This window comes from Centruroides vittatus, unplaced genomic scaffold, assembly GCF_030686945.1.
Source record: "Centruroides vittatus isolate TY-2023 unplaced genomic scaffold, ASM3068694v2 scaffold_2802, whole genome shotgun sequence".
Lineage (NCBI taxonomy): Eukaryota > Metazoa > Arthropoda > Arachnida > Scorpiones > Buthidae > Centruroides > Centruroides vittatus.
In genome coordinates, this window is record NW_027122693.1 from 2,469,344 (window position 1) to 2,496,548 (window position 27,205).

General features: G+C 30.4%; 1 protein-coding gene across 3 annotated transcripts in view; it reads left to right on the forward strand.

Annotated features, from left to right (window-relative positions):
• Nucleotides 1–27,205, forward strand: part of IKKbeta (I-kappaB kinase beta) — a 63,689-nt gene that overhangs the window by 23,985 nt on the left and 12,499 nt on the right. For 2 of the 3 annotated variants that reach the window (XM_067285579.1, XM_067285580.1), the window contains exons 2-18: nt 1,714–1,905; nt 4,763–4,984; nt 5,065–5,223; nt 5,302–5,391; nt 5,474–5,598; nt 13,454–13,561; nt 13,733–13,853; nt 16,285–16,476; nt 17,438–17,658; nt 17,729–17,830; nt 19,403–19,455; nt 19,540–19,604; nt 19,884–19,996; nt 20,071–20,120; nt 20,842–20,944; nt 24,804–24,948; nt 25,018–25,361. In XM_067285579.1, the coding sequence (XP_067141680.1) occupies nt 1,729–1,905; nt 4,763–4,984; nt 5,065–5,223; nt 5,302–5,391; nt 5,474–5,598; nt 13,454–13,561; nt 13,733–13,853; nt 16,285–16,476; nt 17,438–17,658; nt 17,729–17,830; nt 19,403–19,455; nt 19,540–19,604; nt 19,884–19,996; nt 20,071–20,120; nt 20,842–20,944; nt 24,804–24,948; nt 25,018–25,361 (2,390 nt within the window). In that variant the 5' untranslated portion in view covers nt 1,714–1,728. The remainder of the gene's footprint in view (nt 1–1,713; nt 1,906–4,762; nt 4,985–5,064; nt 5,224–5,301; nt 5,392–5,473; nt 5,599–13,453; nt 13,562–13,732; nt 13,854–16,284; nt 16,477–17,437; nt 17,659–17,728; nt 17,831–19,402; nt 19,456–19,539; nt 19,605–19,883; nt 19,997–20,070; nt 20,121–20,841; nt 20,945–24,803; nt 24,949–25,017; nt 25,362–27,205) is intronic. The other variant, XM_067285581.1, reaches the window with a different exon arrangement.

Below are 27,205 nucleotides of genomic sequence, written 5' to 3' on the forward strand. Positions count from 1 at the left end.
CATAGAAAATCTCTCCAATCTTTGAAGGCATATCCAAGGAACCGCTTGGATATGAAGGTAGTAACTGACAGAGTGATATTAGAATTTCAAAACAACTGCAAACTGCTTACGAGTTGTAACTGCCGGTTTGATGAAAAAGTTGCCACTGAAATACAAATTGATCAAGGAACTGTCATGCCTAAATTCAGCTTATGCAAGGAATAGAGAGCACAAAAACTGCTAGATATTGCATTAGAAACTCCTGTGACTAATAACTGGATAAATGTTTCTACAGCTGATAAAATTGCTAGGCAATATAGATATTTTGTCATCCCAGGAATTAGTGATACAGTTAAATGCTACTCAAGACAGCATGATTCTTTTTGGCTTAGTCTGCCACATTAATGTAGTGATGTAAAAGTATTTAAAACATTTATGAAGATGATTTTAATAATGTCCCATAGTAATGCTCATGCAGAATGTGGATTTTTAATTAACAAAGAATGCTTAATGGAAAACCAAAATGAAGAGACCTTTGTAGCTTAAACAGGGAGAAATAAGGCAAGAGAAAGAGTGGAGCGAGAAGTTGACAGCTGCAGAAATGACAAAAGAGCTAAAGAAAAAGACGACGATGGATCTTGCAGAAGCTAATAAGGCGATTTGGAACATTAATGCACTGTAGGAAGAACTGTAAAGAGGAAGGTTTATTTTACTTTATAATTAGTAAAGAGTATGATTATTTTTTATGTGTTATTTTTACTTACTGTGAATTGCTTAATTTGGAAAACATGTTTTGCTTTACATTATAAGGTTGACAATGTCAATTTGAATTTCTGTATTTTAATAGAATTGTCATGTTGAACCTGTACACGATATACAATCTTCTGCACATTTTGAAGCAATAATATATGAATTCATTAATCAAATGTAAAAATTAATCATGCTTTGTGTAAAGGCAATTAAATAGCCTTACAACTGTGAGTTTATTTGGTAACATGAAATAAACTGTGAACTGTTTTTAATTTCTGCAGTGAGTTGTCATTCAGTCAGGAAAAAATGCAAATTTTTATCCCGGAAAACCTGGAAATCTCAGGGAAATTGTTGGACACCCTGCATGAATTTAGAAATTATCCTTATAAATGTATTCAAACATTGAAATTTGCCTTAAAAAATTTTGTAAAATTTAATTATTCTACTACATAATTTGAATAGTATCAAATGATGTCATTAAATATATAGCAGAATAGTTATATGGTTATACTAATAATACATTATATAACTATAATTTTTTTTGTAGTCATATTTGCACAGGAAGTTCCAATAATAGAAATGTGAACTGATAGGAAATAAACATTCAAGATAAAAAAAATTAAATATAAAATAAATAAAACAATGTAGAAAAAAATTCCAAGTAAAATGATTCATTCACAAGAAAGTTATTGCAGTTTATATGTTGATTGCTTGGTTTGAGATACAATTTAATACTTAGCTATTCATTGCAAAACATTACACGGATACTACTGATTAAAGAATTTATCAGAGGATTGCAATATTGATTGGTTTATAAATAAGTACAGTTAAAAAATTGAATCTGATATTAATTATTAAACTATATAAAAGGTTTATAATAATGTTTTAAAATATTTCTTTCTTTAAACTTTCTAAATTACACGTGAAAAGAATGTTTATTTTTTTATTTCGCTTGTTTTATGTATGGAAATATTATTGTTTCAGTTGTAAAATAGGAATATGGAGCATAATGGAGTAGAACCAGTTGAAGTTGGAACTGAGATTGACGGCTGGATAAGAGGACATGTATTAGGACATGGAGGACCAGTTGAAGTTGGAACTGAGATTGATGGCTGGATAAGAGGACATGTATTAGGACGTGGAGGATTTGGAATGGTGGTATTATGGAAGAAGAAGGTAATATTTGCTTCTACTCTATTAAAAAATGTAATAAAATGAACTAAAATTCTTAAATCATACAATGACAGATTTAAATTTATCTTAGACTTCTCACGGTATTTCATTTTTGTGCTATTAGAAAAGAATTTTAGCCGAAAAAAGCTTGATTATGAAAAACGTAATATTCTTTAATAATTTTTACACGAAAACGTTCGGATAATGTCGGATTTTTAAAACTTTTAATGATTCCGTGTAAAAACTAGAAGCGAAATAATTAAATAACCTTTTACGCTAATTGAAAAAGCTCGTTCAATTAGAACAAGCTTTTTTAGATTGGAGACTTGGGATTTTTTTCAAAAATTCTTGAATATTCAATTCAGGAATACATTCTTTGATTTTGTAAATGATTATGATGCTTGTGATGCCAAGACTTCACGTGATTGGATAAAGTAAAAATCCTATATGTTTTAAGGGTGTGACATTTACTAATGGGTTATTGTTCAAATGTGTGTGCTTTTTTTTATGATAGTTAACCTTTTTAACAACTGTTTAGTGAAATGGAATATAAACCTGAAAATATTTTGTTAGTAGACACTTTGTGGACATTGCATGTTAATGTGTCATTAAAATAAAACATTAAAATTGATTAAGGAATCATATATAACTACATACAGAAATGAAATGTATGCAAGAATTTTAGAGCTAGATGATAGTCAAGGACAAACTGATATTACTTTTCTTGCTAAAAGAATTTATTTGTCTAAAAGTTTTATTTCTGAACACACAATAAAATGGTGGCTTCCGAATAATTTTGGATCGACTGTGTCTTTATATACCAAAAAAAAACTGATCTATATAAATTAATCTAACTGAATATATAAATCATCTTTGAAACTATAATGTAAAAACTTTAGATGTGAAGCACATGAATTATATTGTTTTAGTAATTATGGATACTGCAACTTATAACATGAAACAAAACTACTACAATGTAGATATCAAAAGAATGTGAAGTTGTGTCATAAGAATAATCTCATCCTTAAATTTATTATGATTAACTTTATATTGTTTACATTTGGATCTAAATATTGTGTAGGAAAGTTCTTATTAAAGGCAATCAAATTTAAATTATCTAATAGAAAGAAAGAACATGTTATTTACATATAAAGTGTCTACATTGTTTCCAAACATTAATTTGTTTTGCAAATTTTTTTCTGTCTAAATACAGGGTGGTTATAATTAAAGTTGCCCTACTCAGACCTGTCTAGAGCCTGTTCTTATAGACGTATTTTGATGAAACTTGGTATATGTGTTATATGGACTATGGAGGAAAAGGAAAATACAAAAAAAATATTTAGTTTGAATTTTTACCACTAGGTGAAAAAATGGCACACAAAGAGCAAGAAACACAAAATGGAAATACACAAAAGGTTTTTATTCACAACAATTGTTCAATGTGCAATCCATTTGCATCAGTCACATGTTCAAAATGCCTTTGCATTGTAAGGTGTTTTGAACATGTTACTGATGCAAATGGATTGCACATTGAACAATTGTTGTGAATAAAAACCTTTTGTGTATTTCCATTTTGTGTTTCTTGCTCTTTGTGTGCCATTTTTTCACCTAGTGGTAAAAATTCGTACTAAATATTTTTTTTTGCATTTTCCTCTTCCCCATGGTCCATGTAACTGTGAGATAAGCAGGGGGGAGGGGTTAATCCCTTCCTGACCACTTAATCTGCACGGGCTGGTAAAGCCTGATCTCGGAGTCGTTGGATGGATAGGAGGGCAAAACGTGAGTGGGGAGGTCATTGGTAAGTTGACAGGAGACAGGTCTTAACACAACAATTGACAGGAGACAGGTCTTAACACAACAACATTAGCATTTATTCTAGAACTAAAGGTAGGATATACAGGTTAAATACAGGTACAAATACTCCTATTGGGAGGAGAACCAGATAGTTTTGCGTAGCTTGCGAAGCGCATGCTCGTTCTATTTCCCAAGTTCTAATGGTTTGCTCGCAGAGAGAGTTTACAAGTTTCTAGCCCCTAAATATCTCTCTTATGTGTAGCGGAGAGTTGATTTGACGTACTTCGTTGTATGGAAGGGTCATTGTCATGGATGTTCTTCCAACGGGTGTCTTCTCCTTTTGGGTCCAGTCCGACATATGGAGGTCTGGGAGATGGATGCGCACAATGTCCCGATATAACTTCCCATTGAATCGCTCTCCCCGAGTTCTGGTGACTCTCGCTTTTTATCGCCTTAATGTGGAAAAGGGGGTCACATGACCATCAAAAGTTGACACAACGGTGCTGAGTTAGCACTTACGTGTCAAATTTCCCATCAGATTCTTATCAAAACGGTGGTGATGATCTAATTTCTCATCCGGCGCGTTCTTCCGTCGGATTTGTTACAATTTCCGACAAATGGAAGTTCCATGAAATGCGTAAATTCACGGCTTTCACATAACACACATACCAAGTTTCATCAAAATACAACCTTGAGAACGGGCTCTAGACAGGTCTGAGTAGGGCAACTTTAATTATAACCACCCTGTACATATCTTTACTCTATACATAAAAGTACAAGAGAGAACCTTCATAATGCTAGTATGAAATATTTTATTGACCAGGAACAATTATAACACATACTTAACATTGATTTCAGTTAAAAGTTTTAATTATTAGATCTGAAATGATCAAATTATTGCTTTTATCTTTATTGGTATTTGTTAAATTGTTTGCTCAGATATTTTTCTTATTTGTTGCATTGAATAATGATATTGATTTTTTACTGATATATTTAGACTCTAATAAAATAATAAAAGTAAATTTTATAATTATAGATATAAGAATAAAATCACTTTATATTTTAGGATTCCACTGAAACTATAGCTTTGAAACAATGCAGATGGGGTCACGATGCAATGATGACACCAAAACACAAGCATAGGTGGAAATTAGAAGTTGATATTATGAAAAGACTGTCTCATCCAAATGTTGTTAAAGCATTAGAAGTTCCTCCAGCTTTAGACGTGCCAGAAACTGAACTGCCACTTCTCGCTATGGAATATTGTAGTGGCGGAGACTTGAGAAAGGTACAGTACACTATAGCATAAATGTTTTAATTATTTTCTAATAAAAGAAACATTTACATCTTGCATAAATTCTATTTAAGGTGCTATCCAAGTCCGAAAATTGCTGTGGTCTAAATGAACGAGAAGTCAAAAATTTAATCAAGCACATTGCTGCAGCGATTAAGTATCTTCATTCGCAACGTATCATTCACAGGGATTTAAAGCCCGAAAATATCGTGCTACAAGAAATGGATAATAAAGTATAAATTACTTATCTTTAACACTTAATCAGTTTTATTCTCTTTTACTCAAATAACAATTTCTCAAATATTAAACAGATTATTTATAAGTTAATTGACCTTGGATATGCAAAGGAATTGGATCAAGGTAGTTTATGTACCTCATTTGTTGGAACTTTGCAATATTTAGTAAGTTATTTTGTAATTAATTTTTGAATGCTTTTTTTTATATTTCAGATTATAAATAAGTTTTTTTTTTGTTTAAATTTAGGCTCCTGAATTATTTATGCAAAATAAATATTCAAATACTGTCGATTATTGGAGTTTCGGGTTAGTTGCACATGAAGTTATTACTGGACAAAGACCTTTCTTGCCACATATGAATACACCTCAATGGTAAGATAATATTCACTAAGCAATTAAAAGATTAAAATATAATACTGTGTATCAAAGCTTCAAAACAAAAATCTTTATAATCTAGCGCAGGTTTTTTAACTCTTTCTGTTAAGTGGGCACTGAGACAGCCTTTTTAAGCAAGCCATTATGGGTTCAACCAGGCATATAATGGGGTGATTGAATGGTGAGAGATGGGGCCTGACATATCCATATGGACCAATCCCTAAAATTTCCTGAAATTTTTTGACTTATCCAAATTCAATCCATGTTCCCCAGAGCGGTAGGCTGCTACCTTAATAAATTTTTTAACCATTAGTCCAAAATCACAATGGTAATTTAGTGACTTTAACCTCTATAGTTTTTTGTAATATTTTTGTAGTTTTGTTTATTTAAATGTTTTATATTTCTATAAAATCTTTACATTTAAAATCATTACCCTAGAGTCCTGTGTTATAATGCACACAAACTCATGCCATAAAAATTGTGATTCTGTTTTGAGAGTTCTGTTGCATCTTTTGTTTTTGTTTCATTTCATATTTTGTTCTTTCTCAAACATGAGTCTGAAATCCTGTTGTAAAGTTTAAACGTTTGGAAATTTATATTTTGAGAATGTTAAAGGTCTATTGCACATATAAACAACATCACTAAACCCGATATATCATAACACTAGACATCAACCAAATGCCAAAACTCTATCGGGCTAGTTTAAGCTAGCCCGATAGAGTTTTGGCATTTGGTTGATGTCTGGGCTGTTGCACATAGTGATGTTTCATTCTACATTCGTCAGCCCGATGATGAAAATTTTGTATCGTTGAAAGTACTTGTATTATAAAAAAAAGATTTTAACACTGTCTGACCGTATATACATCTAGCATTATGAAAATTCTGCAGGAACATCTGATTTGTTACACCATTTAGTATTTGTAATTAAAAGTGGTGCAAAGTTATGAAAACAAAAATTTAGACTTCTGTACGTCTGATCATAAACTGAAATGTGATAGTTAACAATAAAAATAAGAAAGATATTTATACTTTTTACATAACTTCTTTTGGATTATAAAGATTTTTATTGAATATTTCATCTATTTTAGTTAGCTTCTTGGTTGATGATGATAGATAAACTTCTCTGAATGTAATTTTCTTTAATACATAAAAGGTAAAATGATTTTACATATTAGAATTAATTAGATTTCCTTATCAATATTAGAATTCCTTATTCCTTTAAAGGATAGAAAAAGTCCTTCATTATATACATTTTAATAGTATATTTTTTATCAATTTGACTTTAATTCAATACTTTCAGATATTGAAAATCTGAATTGATCTGAATGACTTTGTGTAAACCAGCATTTCTAAACCTAGGGGTCACAAAACAATAATGAAATCATTTTATGAGAAAAAATCATTTATTATAAACTTATAAATGTTTTACTTACAATGAGTACACATGTAAAGAAAAGAAATTAATGTAATGGTTGCATTTGTTTTTCATTTAAAATCTTTCTCCATACATGGATCTACATTAGAAACACACAAAAGCAAATTGTTTTTGAGTGATAAAAGACGATTCCTGTATTTAGTTTTTAGCGCAACCATAGACAAAAAACCTTTTCACAGAGATAAGACGTGGCAAAAGGAATTAATATTTTCAGTGCTTCTGGGATTAAATTTCCATATTCGTGTTGACGAGCGAGCCAAAACGTATTTAAATCTTCAGATGTAAATTGCAGTTGTAGCATTTTGTCAGCAGACATTTCGATGAGCTGGTCGTGAATCTCAACTGGTAACTTAGCAGCGGCAACAACATTTTCACTAAACGGATTCAGTACCCATTTCTTTGAGAAATCATTTTTATCTTCCGGGAAATACTTCGTCAACTGAGTTTTTAGTACACTTTTATCAGTGTGGCTTAACTTACAAATAGAAGTTTGTTGATTTCTCAAGGTATGTAATTTTCTTTCAAAAAATTCCAAGGGTTTGTTTTTATGAGCCGGATGTTTAGTTTCCTAGTGTCAAACTAATTTTGATGGCTTCATGTTTTCATCGGAGAGAACTTGCGAGCAAACAATGCACTGTGGCTTTCCATCTAATGAGGTGAAACCATAATTTAAATAACTGTCATTGTACAACCTTGTCTTTTTACTAACTGATTCACTGGATGTAGATGGCTCAATTCAGTTTTACAGTTGACCACACACTAAAATAAAAGCACCAGACGCACGCTTCTCATTCGAAACTTAACTGAAGTGATGCAATCACCAGTGCTTCTTTTATACTAGTGACAGCACGACTTGTTCAAACGCATCCATATGCATGTTCAAACATGCTCTCGCAGCAAGTATTATAGAAGAAGATCAAATTACAAAGAGCACATACAAATCAAGTTAGAACTTGTAAATTGCTCATGTATGTACTGTACACGTCATACATGCATGTTCATACCTGTCGCTATAAACTCGGCGACATAAAATAATAGGAATAGTTATATTACATTTTTTATACCGTCAGTATTTTCTTAATGTATAAAATTAGTGCAATGTGATTATATAATATTTAAAAAATTTACATTTATAATTACAGTCAAAATTCAATTAGTAATAGTAAGGCTTACTGTTATTATTCCTTTGGGTGGGGAGGGTGCAAAATATTAATTTTATTTATATTTACTATTTGGGGGTCGCGGAGCTAAGAAGGTTGAGAATCGCTGGTGTAAACCTTCACTTATTTATATATATATATACATTATATACATAATATACATATACGACTATATTTTTTGACATTTGTTCCAGATTATGGAAATTTTAATGGTTATTTTATATATCAGGAAAACTAATAACTATGTTTATTTTCAGATAAGAGGAATTTTGTTTTTTATGCTAAAAGTTATAATTATACTAGCAGGTAGGTCCGGCATTGCTTGGGCAAAAGTAATGATAGCAAAGATTAAGATTATTACGTTATAGTCAACCTTACCCGTTTTCACAGAATGCAAAAATTGGGTCCCCCTGTTTCCAGACTAATTAGAGAATTTTTAGATGGGTCTAAAAATATGTTAGATTTCCCGCAAAAACAAAAAAAACTGCATCTGCGTCTTGCACGTTGCTTTCTCTTAACAATTCCATTGTTACTTAACACTTCCGTCAACAATGGAAGTGTTAAGCCTTGATCCTGTCCCTCTCCCCCGTGGGGAGGAATTTTGAAAAATCCCTTCTTAGTGTGCGTTCTCGTGGCATACCCTAACTGTGTACCAAATTTCAACTTTCAACTCCTAACCATTTGGGCTCTGCGCTGATTATTATTATTATTATCAACTCGTCTCAATTATATATATAGATTATCATATTTTGAAAACAATTAATAATCACTTAAATTTGAAAAGTTTTTCAAAGCAATTTTTTTAATTGAATAATTAAATGATATAAAAACAATATAAAATAAGAAGTCTTTTTTTTAAATGCTTTTTAGTGTCAAAAAGTTTATCATCAGGGAGATAACCTAATGGAACATAAAATGTATTTTACGTACTAAGATAAAATTGTCTGTAATATAAGAAATCCACTGCTCAAGGTTATTGTTTATATGTATTCATGTATTCATGTTTTATTACAAACTTTACCTTTCTGATGATGATTTTATCCCATATTTAAAATCGCTTGAAGAAGAGCTTGTTTGATTTATTGTGGTGGAATTTTATATTAAGTGATTGTGATACATTAAAACTAAATTTATTAGTATTATGTCATCAATAAATTTTTTAATGAATAAAATTATTATTAATTACTTCACATTTGTTAGTTTTCATAAATTTATATTAAGAATAATTAAGTAATCAAATCATTGAAAGAAATACCTATTGCTTTCTTATAATCTGATTATTATTTATTGATTTTATTTTAAATTTTAAAGAATTATATTAGCAATAAATGACAAAAATTACTAGTAGTATAAATTCTTCATATTCGTATTGCTGGAAATGAAAGGGGGAAATTTTTTTAATACAATTCTAAGCCTGAAAGGAAATTGAGCAATAGGAAAACTTTTACTTTATGATTTAAAGTATAAACGTAAGTCATTTGTTTTTTTGGAATAAAATTATAATACTTACTTGATAACATATTCTGTGTTATTTTTAAATTGAGTCTCTCTCTGCAGACAATTTCAACCTGCATATTGTTAAAATTTTCTTGATTTTTGCTCTTTATATTTAATTACAAATTTAAAAGCTCTCTAATTCTTTGTTGTCCTGTCCCTTCTATATTAGGAGATACCTTGACATCTCTCAACATCTAATGTTTGCTAAACCAAATGATTGCTGTAATTAATTGATTTTCTTCCAACTGTTGTAAATTATTTAATAATTTATAATAATAATAGTAATTATTAATTTAGATAAGAGATGGCACCTAATGTCTACCTCTAATACTAAATTACTTAATTTCTAATTATTAATAATAGCCCGATTAATTATGGTGATCATTTGCTTTAATATCTATGCATTCCCTTTCCTATCTTCTTTATATTTCACTTTCACCTCTTTTCTAAATATTACTTTTCTCTTCATTTTACACTTCGGCAATCCCTCCGAGTAGTCCTGGGTCTTCATTCCCTTTGTGCTAGAAGTGTCAATAGAAGAAGTATCTATGCACTGGGTTTCGATGTTTACTATATATCTAATGTTCAGTCAAAAACACTAGGTTTAACCACTTGAAGAGGGATTCCTCCAATACTGGCTCATCGTGATGAAGCTTTTCACTTCTGTAACATGGAGAAGGTGAGTCGACGAGTCAAGAAATGCCGAGGTATCTAGCTCCTCATACAGAAGGTATAGGGCAGCAAAGAATTATTGAATAGAAAGCAAAGGAGGTTATTGTGGGAAGGAAAAGCAATTATATCTATATATTCTGAAACTGTTTGGTTTAATATTTAGAATATTACAATACATCTCGATGTTGCTTAACTTGACATTTGTCTTAAAATGCTTATATTTTTCGAATATTAAACTTATATTTAAATTAGTCAATATAATATGTAATCATTCTTAATTTTAATTTAGGGAAAAAATTCTGTAAAAATTAATCAAAGTAATTTGGTAGCTATAATCAGACAACAATATCCTTAACAGTGTTGGCTTCTGGCAGTTATCTTTAATTTACATTGCTATAATCTTAAATCAACATGAAGTTGATAAAGAAATGATTAAAAGTCGATTATTTGAATTAACATGCTTTTATGATATAGTATCTTGACAAAATTTTTTCTACTTTTTAAAAATAACTAAAAATAATACATTATTATTTGCATTATTTCACACCAGCATTTTGCATCACTTTGCCACACACTCCTCATTTTTTTGTAAAAAAAAATAATAATAGTTTTGTATATTATATTAATCTTATTTGACTTGAATTCTTTATTTTTATACTGTAAAGAAAAATTGCTTGCTTATTATAATCGTTTTTACATTTGTTACTTAGGAATTACAGTAACAAATATTTTTTCGGAATACAATGGAAACAACTCTAAACAAGCTATTATAGGAAAGCTCTTTATCAGTTCTAATAGCAAAAGTTGTCTGCTTAATCTTTGTTAAATCTGACCCCTTGCAAGATATGACACACGATCACCCTTTATCTCTCCATCCTCTTGACCTTTCACTACCAAAATTTAATAGCATCAATGCCCCTTATATACAAGTTACCATGCCAAATTTGGTTTCTTTATCTTTACCCTATCCTGAGATATTAAGCAAAATAGGCACCAACACACAGACACATATCCACAGAATATTTTTGTCTATTTTTTTACTTTTTTGGGTTTGGGGGTCTCAAAAGCAGAGATTTGCAAAATACTTGAAGGGTCAAATTTGACACAATTCCAATACTTTCCATTGTTATGTATACATAACAGCCGGGAAAGTAAAAGTTGAAACTGTGGTGAATGTGGGCACACGTACAGTGCGAAAGTAACTTAGTGGATCGATGAACAAATAAAATACTAAACATAAGAAATTATAGTAGGATGTTGAATAATATATACTCATCTTCAGGAATTCCAGATTTAAAGATATTCCTGAAAATGGTTATATAAAGGGTTTTCCAAAAATAATGTTAATATTTTAAATTGGTTTAATTATATTAATTATTATCTGAGAGCATTGTATGTAATGCACATTAAAACATTGGAAAACTGTCCAAGTTTTACATTTACCCATTACAACTTCTGAATGTGTGCATCTCATGCCGTATGGCATACATTCAGATGTGTGCTGTATGACATAAATAAATAAAAAAAATTTGGGGTCTTGCTTGTTTGTCTCTGTCGGTCTGTTCGTTTTGTCTAGCCTGTCATTGTGTTCGTTTCCTTTTTGCACTGTCTGTCTAGCTGTTAAGTAGTATTAAGATTTGTGATCGCATTCAGTATCAAGTCTTCCTACTAACAGCCACTTGGCACTAACTTCTACACTTAGCTATTTGTGGCAGCACTCAATTATTGGTGTTCGCTACACTCGGGTTTTCTTTTAGACTCTTTGGGGGACTACGACCTTGCAGCATAAAAACTGCACACCAACATCAAACATAGAGGGTACTTTAGCCATGTATGCCGTTCAGAGGGATTCCACCTTTCTCTACTGTCTATCTCCTCTCCCTCCTTCTCCATCTTTTCTGCCGGCTAAACACTTTGTGTACGGCCGATTTCTTTCTTGTATGTATGTATGACATAATGTGCACACTGATACTCAACATTTTCCTACACTCACTGTAGCATATCTACTGTCACTTCTCCCACAGCAGCCACAACGGTGCAGAATGAAGAGTGATTCCAACTTTTCAGAGTTGTCATTTTCAATTATGGCACTTTCTAGAGGTAATAGACAAGATGTCTGATTGCAGATGGGAGATGAAACTCTGATAGTTACTCTATCGATTGGTGTACATTGTATACTTCTCAGATGATAATTATACTAATTATAGTAATTTAAAATGGTAGCATTCATTTTGGAAGACCCTACATTACTCAGAAACTTTCTATTATAATTTGGAGCAATATTAAAGCAAATGGATGCTTTGAAAAGATAAATGAAGATGCATTTGATTAGAAGAGAGGCTTTGAGGAGAATGACATTCAGTGATCACTGAACATCATTCCAAACAAGGTCTTTCCCAAAATATTCCCATTTGCTTTATAAATTATTAGAAATGTTCAGAACTCAAGAGGATTTTAGTTAATTTCTGTATGAATTTCTGATTAATGAACGTGATTAACTGGAGTAATTAAGGTTGTGTTGGATGAATTGTATGAATTTCTGTTAGACAATTACAAGATCTTTTCAAACAAAAATATGCTTTGGATGGGTGGCATCTTAAACACTTCTCTAGATTGCCACACAATAGTCTTGACCATTCTGACTGTAAGCAGTCCAGACTGTCCCTACAATGCCTACTATGCTTCTACTAAATACAGCTCCACAAGTTTTATTTTAAGCTTCAAATTCCAGGATTCTGTCCAAACTAGTGTACAGACATTTGATATTCATTTGAAACACATTACAGATATAAGGTGTAAGATTAATTTGGCTTTAATTTTTTAGGTGCCTGCCTACAAAGAAAGGTCTGATGAACTCACATCACAATTTTTTTGTCATTTGGAATCATTTTATCAGCAAAGAAACATGCTTTTACTCTTTTTTTTCTGTTAATTTGACTGAAACTTAATCTGAGGATATAACAGGCATCTGACATTTAAATTATTATCTGAAAAACTGATTTTTTAAATCTAAAATGAAGATGTTTAATAATGACTATGTTAAATTACATAAATGGAATCTTAAAATACATGATCTTTATTTTATTAGGATGCAACACGTTTCTAATAAGACTAAAAATCACATTGGCGCAATATTGGATGAAGAGGGAAAAATTGTGTTTGTGGAAGAATTGTCTCCTTACATAAAAATAACAAAGTAAGTTTTTAAGAAATTTAAACAATTATTTTAATTTTAAATATATGGATTACGGACGTTAACGACAATCTGTAAATTGCTCTTATGTAGGAAGGGAATCAGATTTAAATTTAATATTTTAATATTAGATTTTGAAAATTTTTGCCTAAATATATGTATTTCATTTGAAAGTATTTTCAAAAGAGATATGGAAATGTGGTTGAAGCTGATGTTGGATTGGAATCCCACCAGAAGAGGTCGGGAGGGAGACATGACGACGTACGAACTTCTAGACCAAATACTAAATAAAAAGGTGAATAATAATATTAATTTCTTTAAATACTACTGAAAATGGTTATAACAGATAAATTTTTTAAATTTTTGTTGAAATTATTTTGATTATATAATTAATACAAAGAGGAGAAAGATGCGACAAAAAAGATTTTTTTTTGTTGGCTAAAATAATACTTTATCACGAACAAGCAGTTAGAATAATTACAGTAACTTCAAATGGTAGCATACTTTTTAGAAGATCTTGTATTTTCTATATGTAGGTTCTTGTGATGATTATTATTTGACAGTGTCTCTACACACTTGATTGTTATGCACATAAATGTGTAAACATTTATAATAAATGATATATATAATCCATCTGATTTATAAAAAAATATCGTGCAATACTGGAAATAAAACAAAACTATACCTTAAACTTTCTAATAATATTCATTAAAGCAAACTGAATACAAAGTAAGGGAGTCTCTGGAAAATTTCTTGCTTGGTCTGTTCTAGTTCTGGATAGCCCTGTAAATTTTGGCAATATCTATTCTCAGGTGGATTAAACAACACAGAATATGGATATATCATTAAATATAACAAAATAAAAACTACGTACATTATTGCAAAGTTTACACTCTATTGGTTTCACCTGTATGTGACTAATGTATTCAAAATTGATTTAATATAATTGTAAAGTGCAGAAATGGAATTTCTGAAATCAATAGTTTTCGTATAGAAAACAAGTTCTGTAGGAGGACGACTTTGCACTTGAAAGTGGAAATATCTGAGTCCATAGAGGTGTAGAAAGTATTCCAACAGACTAATTCAGAAAACACAAAAGTTCAAACAAAGACTAACAAAAGAATACAAGAGGTTTAGCTTGCTAACAACAACAACAGCAACAGCAACAAATCTAAATGAAAAGTACAATTAAAACAATATCATCTCCATAAATATGTTTATATTTATTTGGTATCAGAAGTGTGTATATGTTTTCCTCTGAACTTTTTGTATATAATATAATTTACCACACAAGAATACATTCTTTTCCTTAAAGGACAAATATTTCAATACATAAGGCATGATATGACTGTAAAAGGAGTTTCATATTCATATTCTTAGCCAGGATTACAACAGTAAAATTGCGTTGAATTCATTCCTAGCTATTATGTGCCTCTTTAGAAAACAAAATATTTACAACCTTTACAGATGATAAAATAATTTAACACAATGATATTCTATGTATTTATCATTTTACTTTGAAGGTAATAAACATCTTAGTTTTATTTGATTAGCTGTTTTACTTCATGCAATAGTAATTCAAATTTATATGAAAAGAAAACTGCACGAGAAAAATAAGTCACGAATTTTCTGCTATCTTTAGTTAGAAATTTCCACTACAGAGAAATAATTCAGTTTATTTGTCTTTTATATCAAATTCTTTACAAGTCAAAAACAAGTACACAGACATTTAATAAATTTCTGAAGTCAGAGAATGTGCTGATTGTGAAAACTGTTTCAGTAAAATGATTTGATCAATTAAATATTTTAAATTATTAACTAATTAATTCAATATAACAACAGTATAAACCGGGGGATGACTAGCTTTCACCCCTAGTCACTAGTATGGTTATATCTAATTACCGTATTTTACGGACTATAAGACGCACTTTTTTCTTCGAAAAATTGCCTCCAAAATTCAGGTGCGTCTTATAGTCCGTAAAATACAGTAATTAATAACTCTGTAAGTGAAAATCAGATCGAGGTCAGGATAGCATAGCATAATAGGCGATTGTATAGTACAGTACATCAAGTAATAGTTGCAGGTTGAGTCTTGCTCCAGGCCAATTCTTTTCTTCCAGAATATTCTAAAATAGAAATAAAAATTTATTTTTACTTATTAAATTTACTAGAAGATGGTAGCATAACCATCTACCTCTTGCCTAATTATTTACTAGCCTTATTATATCCAAATATTAATTTGACGGTATGTGTATCGAATTTGTTTTTGTTTATATAACTTCATTTTTTTTCTTTTCAAATACATTAAATGCATATATTGTTGTTTCTCCATCATTGTGAATAAGATACTTGCTTTGATACTCACTCTTGAGTATCAATAGTGTAATCATAAGTGTATGTTTTTTTTTTTAATATGAATGTTGCAAGCCAAGAATAATAAAGAATGAAACGGTTTCTTCTCATTATCATAAAGATGAATTGACTTTAAAAAAAATAAATAAATAAACTAAGCATTATTATTATCTCTCCTTTCTCCAATCCTTTTCAATTAGAAAAATTTTTTACATGTGATTGTACAGTGCTTTGTCAAATGCCTTGCTTAATTATAAACACAAGAAATAAAACTTAGGAAAATGGAAAATAGGCTGCCAAGGGGGTATGCAAGTCAGAAAAGGTTGGGAACCACTGTAATAGATAAATGTTTAAAATTGTCATTTATATTACAGGTCATTCAAGTGTTTTGTACCGAAAGTTGCAGATTATTTCCATTAGAAGTGGATGATAATGTAAGTTTAGAAGAAATTCAAATCTTGTTTGAGTCAGAAACTGGTATACCTAAGAACGAACAAGAAATACTGTTGCCAAACGGTTCCTTTCCCGACCCGAATAAAAATGCCTTGCAACTTTGGACTAATCCGGTGAGTTTCGCTTTTTAAATGTGTCATTAATTTATCGGTTTAATAATTGTAAGACAATATGTATTTATTTGATAGAAATATTTTACTAAAAAAACAAAAAGAATTAAAATTTATCAAATGCAAAATTAATATCTTAATAACAGATATAAGATACTACTCTTTATGCATATTCTATTTTTTTCTCTTTTTATTATCAGATTAGATTCAGATTGGAAACAAAAATTTCCTGCTAAATTTAATTTCCATTATTTAAAACTGTTACTAAATAGATAATTTTTTCATCCCTTTTGCTCTGTAAGTTTGGTTATTTCTAACATAAAATTCTAAACCATCTTTACTCTGTAAACAATGTTGAATATGTTTGTTCAGAAATGAATTTCTCTTATACTCTAACTGATAAAGAATTAAAATGGAATTGTTAATACTTAAGAGAAAACAAATGTGAATATTCAAAAAATGGAATAGTTTTTTCTGATGAGGTTTCAAGAAGTATTTTAATGATAAAGCTTTGACTCCTAAAATTTGTAGTATTTGTTTTAAAGTAACGAGCAAAAGTTGGATAAATTAACACAAATGTAACTGCAATATCACCTAATTGTCAGTGTTTTCAGATTAAATTTTACATTTAAAATTCATTCTGACCAGTTTGATTATTATTTACGCAACAGCTATACAGGTAATGTCATTCATGTCAAAAACTTAATAGTTGTAACATGTAATATTTTTAATTGGTTACATATTATAACGGAAATAATTCTTGCCGGATTTAGTTTAATATATCTGTTTAAGAAGTTTAAATATTTTGAATGTGTTATCTTTATTACATGTTTGAATAAGATTTCAAATTAGAAATTTGAACTGATTTTTCTCATAAATAATTTAATAGAATTTTTACTACTGAAAATTTGTGTTTTTTTTTCAAATTGATAGTTTTAGATTAAAAGTTTAACTTTGTTTTTAGGAAGAAGGCGAATCGGTTGTGTTTTTATCTAAAAAATGTAATTTCAACGAATTTAGAGGAACTAAACTATGCGTTCCGCCTCTGGTGGACAGAATGACTCGTAGTCCCAGATTGACCATGGATTACGAGCTCCAAAAATCCGCTTGGACTCAGGCCGTATATTTATGTCACAACGAAAGAACAGTTTGTCAGAAATTGCTACAAGTCTATAAAATAAATGTGTGAGTAATAGTAAATGCAAATAAAACACAAAGATTATAATTATTGAATGTAACAAATTGATTTACGTAGAGAGTATATCGTGTCGACTAATTCGGTTACGTACAAAGCAATGTCGAAAATAGCAATAGAGAAAAATCGCCTGTCTGCTAAGGTCGAATTCTTTAAGATTAGGTAAGTTTGTATTTAAATAAATAAAATAATTCTATATAATAGTCATAATAATAATAATAAACTAAATAATATATACTTAACACCAAATTCTAATAAATATTTTTGTTGTGATTAACTTTCTTAATGACAATTTGTGATCTTATTATTCAAATTTTTCTTGTGAATCTGATGGTATTTCCAAAACAGTACAGGTGCACCATCACAACTTTAAAAAACTGACAAATTGCATAACTTTCCCGGTGAAAATATTTAATACTAAAACACGTTAGCACAAATATAAAGTTAAAATTGTCTGTGGCACCATTGGTTATGAGATTTTATTAAAAAATAAAATTATTAATTAATTTTCATCTTTAAACTTTTATATTATTGAGGATGGAGATGAGGTTTTAAGAAGTTGTAAATGCTAATAACAAGTAAAATTTTAATTAAGTCCAATCTCCTCTCTCTCTCATCTTCTCGACCTTCAACCATCAAAATTTATTAGTAGCATCAATCAATGCTCCTCGAATACAAGTTACAATGCCAAATTTTGTTTCTTAATTTTTACCCCATCCTGACAGATTAAATGAAATAGTTGCTAATGCACACATGCATGTGCAGTAATTTTTAACATTTTTGGGTTTAGGGATCTCAAAAAATCCAGAGGGTCAAATTTAACATGATTCCAATACTTTCCCATGTTGTATAAACAACAGCCAGGGAAATAAGTGTGTGGTTCTTGAACGTTTATTCGTGTCATGTGTTCAAATTTAACTATTAATATTAACAAATAGAGCAGAGTTTTACAAAGGCCGTTTATGACAGATGGACTCGGGCAAACAGACAAATTTTGGGTTTTCCAAGTGGCTTTTAAATGAATCCATCTGTCATAAACAGCCTGATGAAATCGTTTCGAGTCATCAAATACAAGCATTGCAGCAAATAAAAGCAGCATCATAGGAGGAATTACGAGTGGTTGTAAAAGATGGCTTACAGCAAAGCTTTCAGAAGCTGTACGAGCACTGGAAAAAGTCGGTCATCATCCAAGAGGATTAGTTTGAAGATGGTGGTGCATTGGTGCTATTGGTGTTATAAGTGGCATTTAGTTCCTTGCCTATTCAAGGCAAGGGACTAAAATGCCAAGGAAAGTTTGCAGACTTGGAATTTTTCAAGTCTGCAAACTTTCGGTTCTACTACATATATAAAGCTGTTTGTGATATATTTCTGATGAAAATATATCAGACAAACAGTTTTGTACTCAACATTCAACTATCATTTGAATATCAGTTAATTGGCTACCCGATATCTACAGATATCTTTTTAATAAAATTACATCAAGAATATTGAGTATATTTGTAAGTTGTACAAAGCATTTGTTTCATAAAAAAATAAATCATTTGCCTGCAATTTGTGTAATTTTTACTTAGTGAAAGTAGTTTTCACTTGTTTCACAAATGAGCAACGAGTTACCAATGTACAAAAACAAACATCATTAGAATAAGATGGCAGCAGAGTAGTTCAGATAGTTGCTTTGTGCATTTATTTATTGAAAGAAGAAGAAATTAAAAATTTTTTATTTAATTTTTATAGTTTAGAAAAAGATTTAAAAAAATATGAAGAACAAGCAAGAAATAATGGCATAAGTAAGTTTCATTATTATTACTACAGAGGTAAAAAGTTCCTTCAAAACTAATTTTAAAATGTCCGTATCCTTAATTTTTTTTTAGCTTCTAATAAAATGCATGATAAATGGAAGAAGAGTTTAGATCTTATAAAAAAATTTGAAAATCTTGTAAGTATTTAGAATTTACCATTTTATTTTCCTGATTTTCGATTATGGAATTGCTTGAAAAATAACTTTTCAAGCTTAGGAGCATATTACATTAAAAGCAAACAGTATAGTTAAACTTGAAATACATTATTTTTATATGCATTTAAATTCAAAATTTATTTCTCAAACAAGACTCATTCGGTTATTCTTATGAAATCACAAGCTTAGATTTTATTATTTACATTGTTGTAATATAATTAATTGATATTATAGTTAAGATATAGTTTTATTTTTTTGAAGCTTAGAAAAATTGCACATTTGGAGATAAACTCTGCAAATGCTAAAATAAAAACAGTGGAGTTTCAAAAGAATCCGTATACTCATTTAGTACTACCAAAACATTTGGAAGATATGTAAGTGGTAAACTTAATTTGTTATTCCTTAATTAATGTAACTGAATATTTATATATGATAATTTCTCCCCCAGATATCAGAAGATTTTAGATGCCTATCATCGTCTGAAGAAAAAAACACCAGGTAAGCTAAATAAAAATGCTTCTATTTGAAGTACATAATCCAGTAAAAAGAAGACAAAATATTTGGATTTTTCTGGAAACATATTGGCTATGTTCTATGAGATTTCAGCAATGAATAACTACAGATGCTTCAACAAAAAAAAGGGTCAACAGCTCGCTTTGCTTTAGAATTAATGCTCCACTACACATTTGCATTTCATAAGCACGGCGTAACCTGTTGATAATGTGAAAAGTGTATCTGTAATCTCTATGTACAGTTTAGTCTCTACAGGGTGACGCCACAATGAGATCTCGCACCACCCGAAAATCTTGCTAGGGTCGCCTCTGGTTCGGCCCGTCAAAAAGTTTTCCTTCCAATTTGACCTGGGGGCAAAAACTATTGGCCACCCCTGCATTAAACTATAAAGTAAAAACCTCATGCAGAATCAATATATGGTATGATAGGAATTAACTCCTCAACATTTCCAGTCTGGTCAAAATATCACCACAAGTGCTATATTTCTTTATGAATTACATTAAAACATTTTATAACCATATTTCTCACAAGTGGCTGACCTGACAGATAAGATAACAACTGTATTTTTTACTTTCCCCCTCTATCAAATGATATAGTATCATTTGATATATAAAAATATATATTTTTAATTTTATTAGACGTGAGAATCCATTCTCATTAATCTTACATTTTATTTAGTTTCTAATAGTGCCGCTTTAAATTACAGAACAAAGAAATATTCCGTCCGATAATGTAGAAATGGTACAACTAGTCCGTTCTTACATTCAACAGAAAGATAAAGTACTTGGAGAGATATACAGTTCCTTGGTGTAAGTATGAATGAATATTTTATGTATTGTGTATTTTACTGCAACAAATTTAAGTTTTTAATTATTAACTCACTCTGAATCATCGAAGCTGTGTATTCATTTGCTAGCATTTGAAAAAATTTACAAATTTATGATTGACTATTGTCAGATAAGATGCAATTCTTTGATTTGTCAACACATGCACCAGCACCAGCACAGTTTGGTTATATAGACATTTGCAATTTTGAAATTCGAGCCCACTCCTAAGATACAATTAGATTTGCCAACACGAGTGTGAATTGGGATATTATGTGGCCAGACAGCCATAGTAAATTGTCATCTTTACTAAGAGACTGTCTTGCCAGAATATTAGTTTTTCTAGTTTTAAAGGGAGCAAAAAGTAAAAACTCTGTAATCAGATTCAAACACAGGTCAAAAGTTTTTCTTTGATTTAGATAATTGTGGTACAGTGTAGTGTTACCCTGCATCAAATTTTAGTATCAGTTTGATTGTTTAACTATGCTAAACAACAGTCAAGTTTTGACCCAATGTGCTGCAGTTGGCAATATTTGTTGACTGTTTTTATTGTATTCAGTTTTTGCGACATCTACGGAAATTTTATTATTTTAGTCTTAGAAGTCTCTAATAATCGAGTGATTGTGAAAACATGGAGAAAGGTTATACAGATTTATCACAAAACTTTGTATTTGATATGAGTATGTTATAATCCTAAAGTTTATTCTATGTTATAAAAAGAATTGAGGCATTTTTTATAACTCTTAAGACAAGAGAAAACAAAGTTTTGGTTTCATTTTAAATTATAAAACCATATGTACACTTTCTGGAATACCTACGAAATATGTATCAAGCCAGGGGAAGTAGGCTTTGCAGACATTTTTCAAAGTCGAATCCGCATAAGTCGTCACCCGGATAACTCAACACTCGTCGGTTACGTAGTCAGTTTTTTGTGGTCCTGGCCGACTTACATAGGCATTCATGTTAAAAAACTCTGTTTACTTGACATCATTTAACTCGTCACCACTGGATAAATCAACATATTTTTCTGACTCGCAAGTAGTAATGACTCACTCAACAAAAAATTAAAAACCACCCTTGAAAAACTTGAAAAACAAAACCTTATTGATACGACTGAAAAACAATTCATTTTAAGAAGTGATAACAGAATACCAAAGTTTTCCACAAAACTCATAAAAGGCCTATAAGTTAATAGAGTTTTAGTATGACATAAAAGGTCTATATTTTTTACAAACTTGAATTACTCTTAAAAGAGAAATTAAACATTTTAGAGAAGTCCCACCATAGTATAAATGGTAATGATAACTTCATACAAAAATTAAATACTTTAACGTTAAAACCAAGCTATAGACTAGCCTCCCTTGACGTACACAATATGTATCCATCGATAAAACTTAACAGAATCTTAGAAACTTTGAAAACCTATAACAATATTTGCAAGTAATGCAAGTAATTCACTTCCATTGGCCAACAACACCAGTCCAATGGAACACAGTTTCTTTTAGATAATGAAAAACACGTTTAACGACAGTCCAATGTACTAAATGTGGATGCTCATAAAACTGACTTAATTTATTCACTGAGAAGGATGAATCAGGCCTGGTACATGTTGTGAGATAAAGTGTAATGCACCAATTGCTTCTCTGTAAGGTAAAGTACATGCACTTGTTCTCCTTCCTTTTTGTATATTTATTTTCCTTGGGTGTACTAATTGATTTGCAGTCACCCATATTGAATTCATGTAAGATCCTTTCAATATAGCTAGTTTGTTTCAATATAATTTTGTCATTTTTGATGTGTATTTCAATTCTCAGAAAATACTCAAATGTTCCTTCTACTATTTCGAATTCTGACTTCAATTCCTCCAAAAGATTCTGTACTTCCGCTGCACATCTGCCGAGAGAAAATTTTACAGCTATGGAACCTTCTCCAATAGCCAGCATCTCTGAATCATTTTCCACTTTTATCACTACAGGAGAGATGTATTGTTTGAACCATTCTTTCCTACCCATCATATGGTCAGTAGCTGCACTATCAGCAATCCATACATCTTGTTTGGATTGCATTTGATTTCTTTCGATGACCCATGCTTTAGTTTCTATGTTGTTTGTTACACTGTCAAAAAATGTAAAATGAAAAAGGAGTTAATGTTAATGTGTCCTTTCTTTCCACAGATTCTGCAGATAGTAAAACTTTGCTTTTGCTTGTGTCCTGGCTTGTCACATCCAAAACTATACCAGTTGTTTTTTCTCTGTTCCATTTTGAGTTTTCCAGTTCTCCTTTTTACTGTATCTGCTGTTACATTGCAGAGCCTCACCCTGTCCAGCATCTTTTTTAATCTCTTTCTGTTTAAGCCTAGACTCTTCAAATTTTATTCTTGCCATCAGAATCTCAAGATTTCATTCATGAATTCCCATGCTGTTACAAAATGTTTATATTCTGGGGGAAGTACAGTGATTATTTCGCATACACTGAATCATCATCATCAATTCTGTAAAAGATTCTCAGTTTCTCTCTTATTCCTTCTAAATCTTGAAAACATTGATGTCATTGATTCTTTAGCCTTATATTTGAACAAATAATATTCCTTCAGTGCAATTTCCTTTGATAAATATGACTTTTTCTCATACATAAGTAGTAGTTTGTTCCACATTTCATTTGATGTCTTACAATTACATATTGCTGAAAGTTTTTCTCCTGTTACTGTACTGTCTATTACTAATTTGGCAGTTTGCTCTAGTCTAGATCAACAACTCTTTCTCATACTTTCTCTCTCTGCTGTACTAACATTATCATCAAGGGACTTTGGCTTTTCATGCATACCAGTTACAACTTCCCAGCAATCTTTACTGTCTAGTAATATTTTAACTGAAACTTCCAATTTTCCCAGTTATTTTCTATCAATATTTCTGACCTCTATTCACTGTTTTCATCTCCGAGGATTTAACAATTAATTTCAAATGAGCTAGAGAAACAAAGCTGTGACATTAATACAATCAAGCCTGTCTCTGCCCTGGATAGTTTGTTCAGACTCAGGAGAAATGATTTAGCCATTAGTGTGACACTGGCTCCACATGCTTCTCATTATCTTAACTCTAATGTACAGGGGAACAAATTTTCAAATTTTAATTCATTAACATCAACTGATTGTTCATATCTCTCATCATCATCATCATCATCATCAGTTCCCTAATTTGAACTATTTTATCTTTTTTTCATATTAGCATTTGTTAAAGTTTTTTGCGCATTGTTCTTGCAAATTGTTTTCACTCCTTACTAGAACTGATTAAAGTTGTATATTTTGTTGCGATTGTAGGGAAAGGCGATTTATCTCTACTATTTTCAGACTTGAATTGCCTAAAAGTGCAGTCAATAAAAGGATATTAGATTTGTCTGATTATTTGTGCATGATATGGTTGGAACATGATCATAACTTGCCATTCCAGACGGGTGTGTGTCTGTTGCTTTTCCACTGCAGTGCGGATCCACTGCAAAGAAGTGAACACTGCCTTTAAAACAAGCCACTATCTGTGAACCGAAGAGGGAAATTTGCTCCCCATCATTCAGGCACGGTTGCACAAATTTTTTTCTGGCCAATTTGTATATAGTTGAGGAAAAGCTGTGTATTTCTGCCAATCTTCTGGCCTAAAGGAAAAAGCGTTCTGCCCATAAGGCATTTGCTTATATAGATATGCATACAAAGACATCCAAATTACGAGAGTTGGTATCCTTCTCATAAGAAGAATCTATTGTTGATGTAATGCTTGTTCCTTGTTTAGTTTATAAAGAAAAAAATCTTAATGCAATGTAATTCAAAATTACAAATGTTTTTTAAACCTTTTAGGAACCTAAAACAAATGAAAAAAGAAATAATTGAATTACAACCAAAATTAGAAAGTTTAGCTCTTGAAATTCAAGAATTTTCTAAAGAAGTGCAAACGGCTCAACTAATGAGACAAAATGACTTATGGACAATTCTAGAGTATACTGTAAGTAAATTATGGATTGTTTTTATTATACAATAAACTTCTATCATAAAAAATCATTATTCTTTCTAGATAGATAAGTTGAAAATGACAATGCCTCAATCGTCGTCCAACCAGAGAGTAACCGAAAGGCATAATCAAACTAGTCTGGCTTCGTTTTCACCCCAAAATAGTTTTCATCCACAAGCAGAACCTATGACAAGTGCAAACAATTCATATATGGATCAGTCTTATGCTAATTATCTGATGTTTGGAATGCATCAGCATACTATCCCTAATTTATGGTCTCTCTTATCACAGTGTTCGACTTCATCTAAAGATAGTTTATTGAGTTCTATCTCGTTGCATTCCGTTCGAGAGAAGAGTAATCAAGATTCTTTAAGATTACTAGAGGAGAGTGAAGATTTAAGGAACAAGTAAGTAATGATGCATGTTTAAATAAACCAAATCTAAAATTTAATAAAATTCAGATTTTCGGTCCATCTAAAGCCCAATACACAATAAAAATATACTTTGAAAAGAATGAAATGCACAGTGTTTTTCAAAATTTAGGTACCTATAATATAAGTCACACAGTAATGATTTTTGATAAACATAGAAAAAATAAGAAATTGATTATGTTCAAGTTCAGTTGTCTTAGCACACGAAAAACAAACAGTATGTGTAAATTACTATATTTTAATCACTTTAGTCCTTTATTAGATTGATTTTTTTGCACAGCAAACAGTCCTGATTGAATGACAAATGCATTTTGGGCTGATGAAACAAGTGGAAATACTTAGTCCATGTCATGTTTATCTTAGTAGTAGTCTCTTTTCTGAAAAAGCATCCAACACATTAACATTCTTTATTGACAGTTTTAATTTTTATTCTTAGACATGCAGTATGGAAAATTGAGAGGAACATAATTGATATGTTAAATTACTCCATTTTTTAAGGAAATTACTTAGTAGAAATTCGTATAGTTGTAATAGCAGATATTTAATTTTAATGCTTTCTTGATTATAAATATAAAGATTTTTTCATATTCACATTGGAAAGAAAAATAACTGGATGAGTAGATTAGGTATTACTATATTCAATTTATTAACTACTAAATGTATTTGGAATTTCTTATCGTTAGGATTAGAACATAAGTTATTGCTCAATCTTGTATCAACCGATATCATGGCAGAGTTGGATAAAAGTATCAAGGATATATTAACTATAGTTTATCTTCTTTTTTAATTTTCTTTTTCATTGTTTAAAACAAGACTTAATTTTCTTTTAAAATGATGATAATAGATATAAAAAACAGAAAGGCATTATTAAAAATAATTTGTTTTCTTTAAAGAATTCTTTAATGTCAGTGATTAAAGCTGATAAAGCAAAACAGTTATAATAGATAACCAGAATTTAATAACTAAGTAAAACTATTGAACAAATTGATAACAATAAATATATATGATTGAAAAGAATTACTGTATTTACTCATGTATAAGGCGATCTCACGTATAGGACAAGGTGTGATTTTAAAAATCAAAATAAAGAAAATATGATTTATTAATATATTTCTAATTTTATTTCATTTAATCACAAATAAATTATTATCAAATGCATATATTAACCATGTTTTTTTGACTATCACCTTTTGTCTACTCGGACTCTCCCTCCAAAGTTTCGTTACAACTCTCCTCTTTTTCACTCTCATTCCACAAAGCGTCATCCTCCGATCCGTCGAGGGAATTTGAAATGCAGTATTTTTCGAATGACTTTGCTATCAGCTCTTGAGGAGTGCTTTTCCACACACCTGATAACCATGTAGCAAAACCAAAAGATTATGAAGCACATGACCAGAAAAAGTTTATTTTTAATGATTCAGAATGCGCAAATATTCATTAAAAATATCAATTTAAAAAATATGAAATAACTATATTTATAATCATTGCTAAGTGATCAGCTATTTTCGGACCATCTCTTTGACATGGATAGCACCCTGCTACAATGGCAGCATGAACTATACACGGTTCACAAAAATTATTGCAAAAACACAAAGAATCCTTTGCTCACGTGTATAGGATGATGTAAGTTTTTGAAGCAGTGAAAATGAATAAAAACCTCGTCTTATACGCGAGTAAATACGGTAGTTAAAAAAATTAACCTAATATTCAATTTAGGTGCTCTATTATTTTTAAACTTACCACTTATATAGTTATATATTTCATTAAAGATAAAGAAAAATATAGACCAATTGTGGTTTTTTGGTATTATATAATTTAGA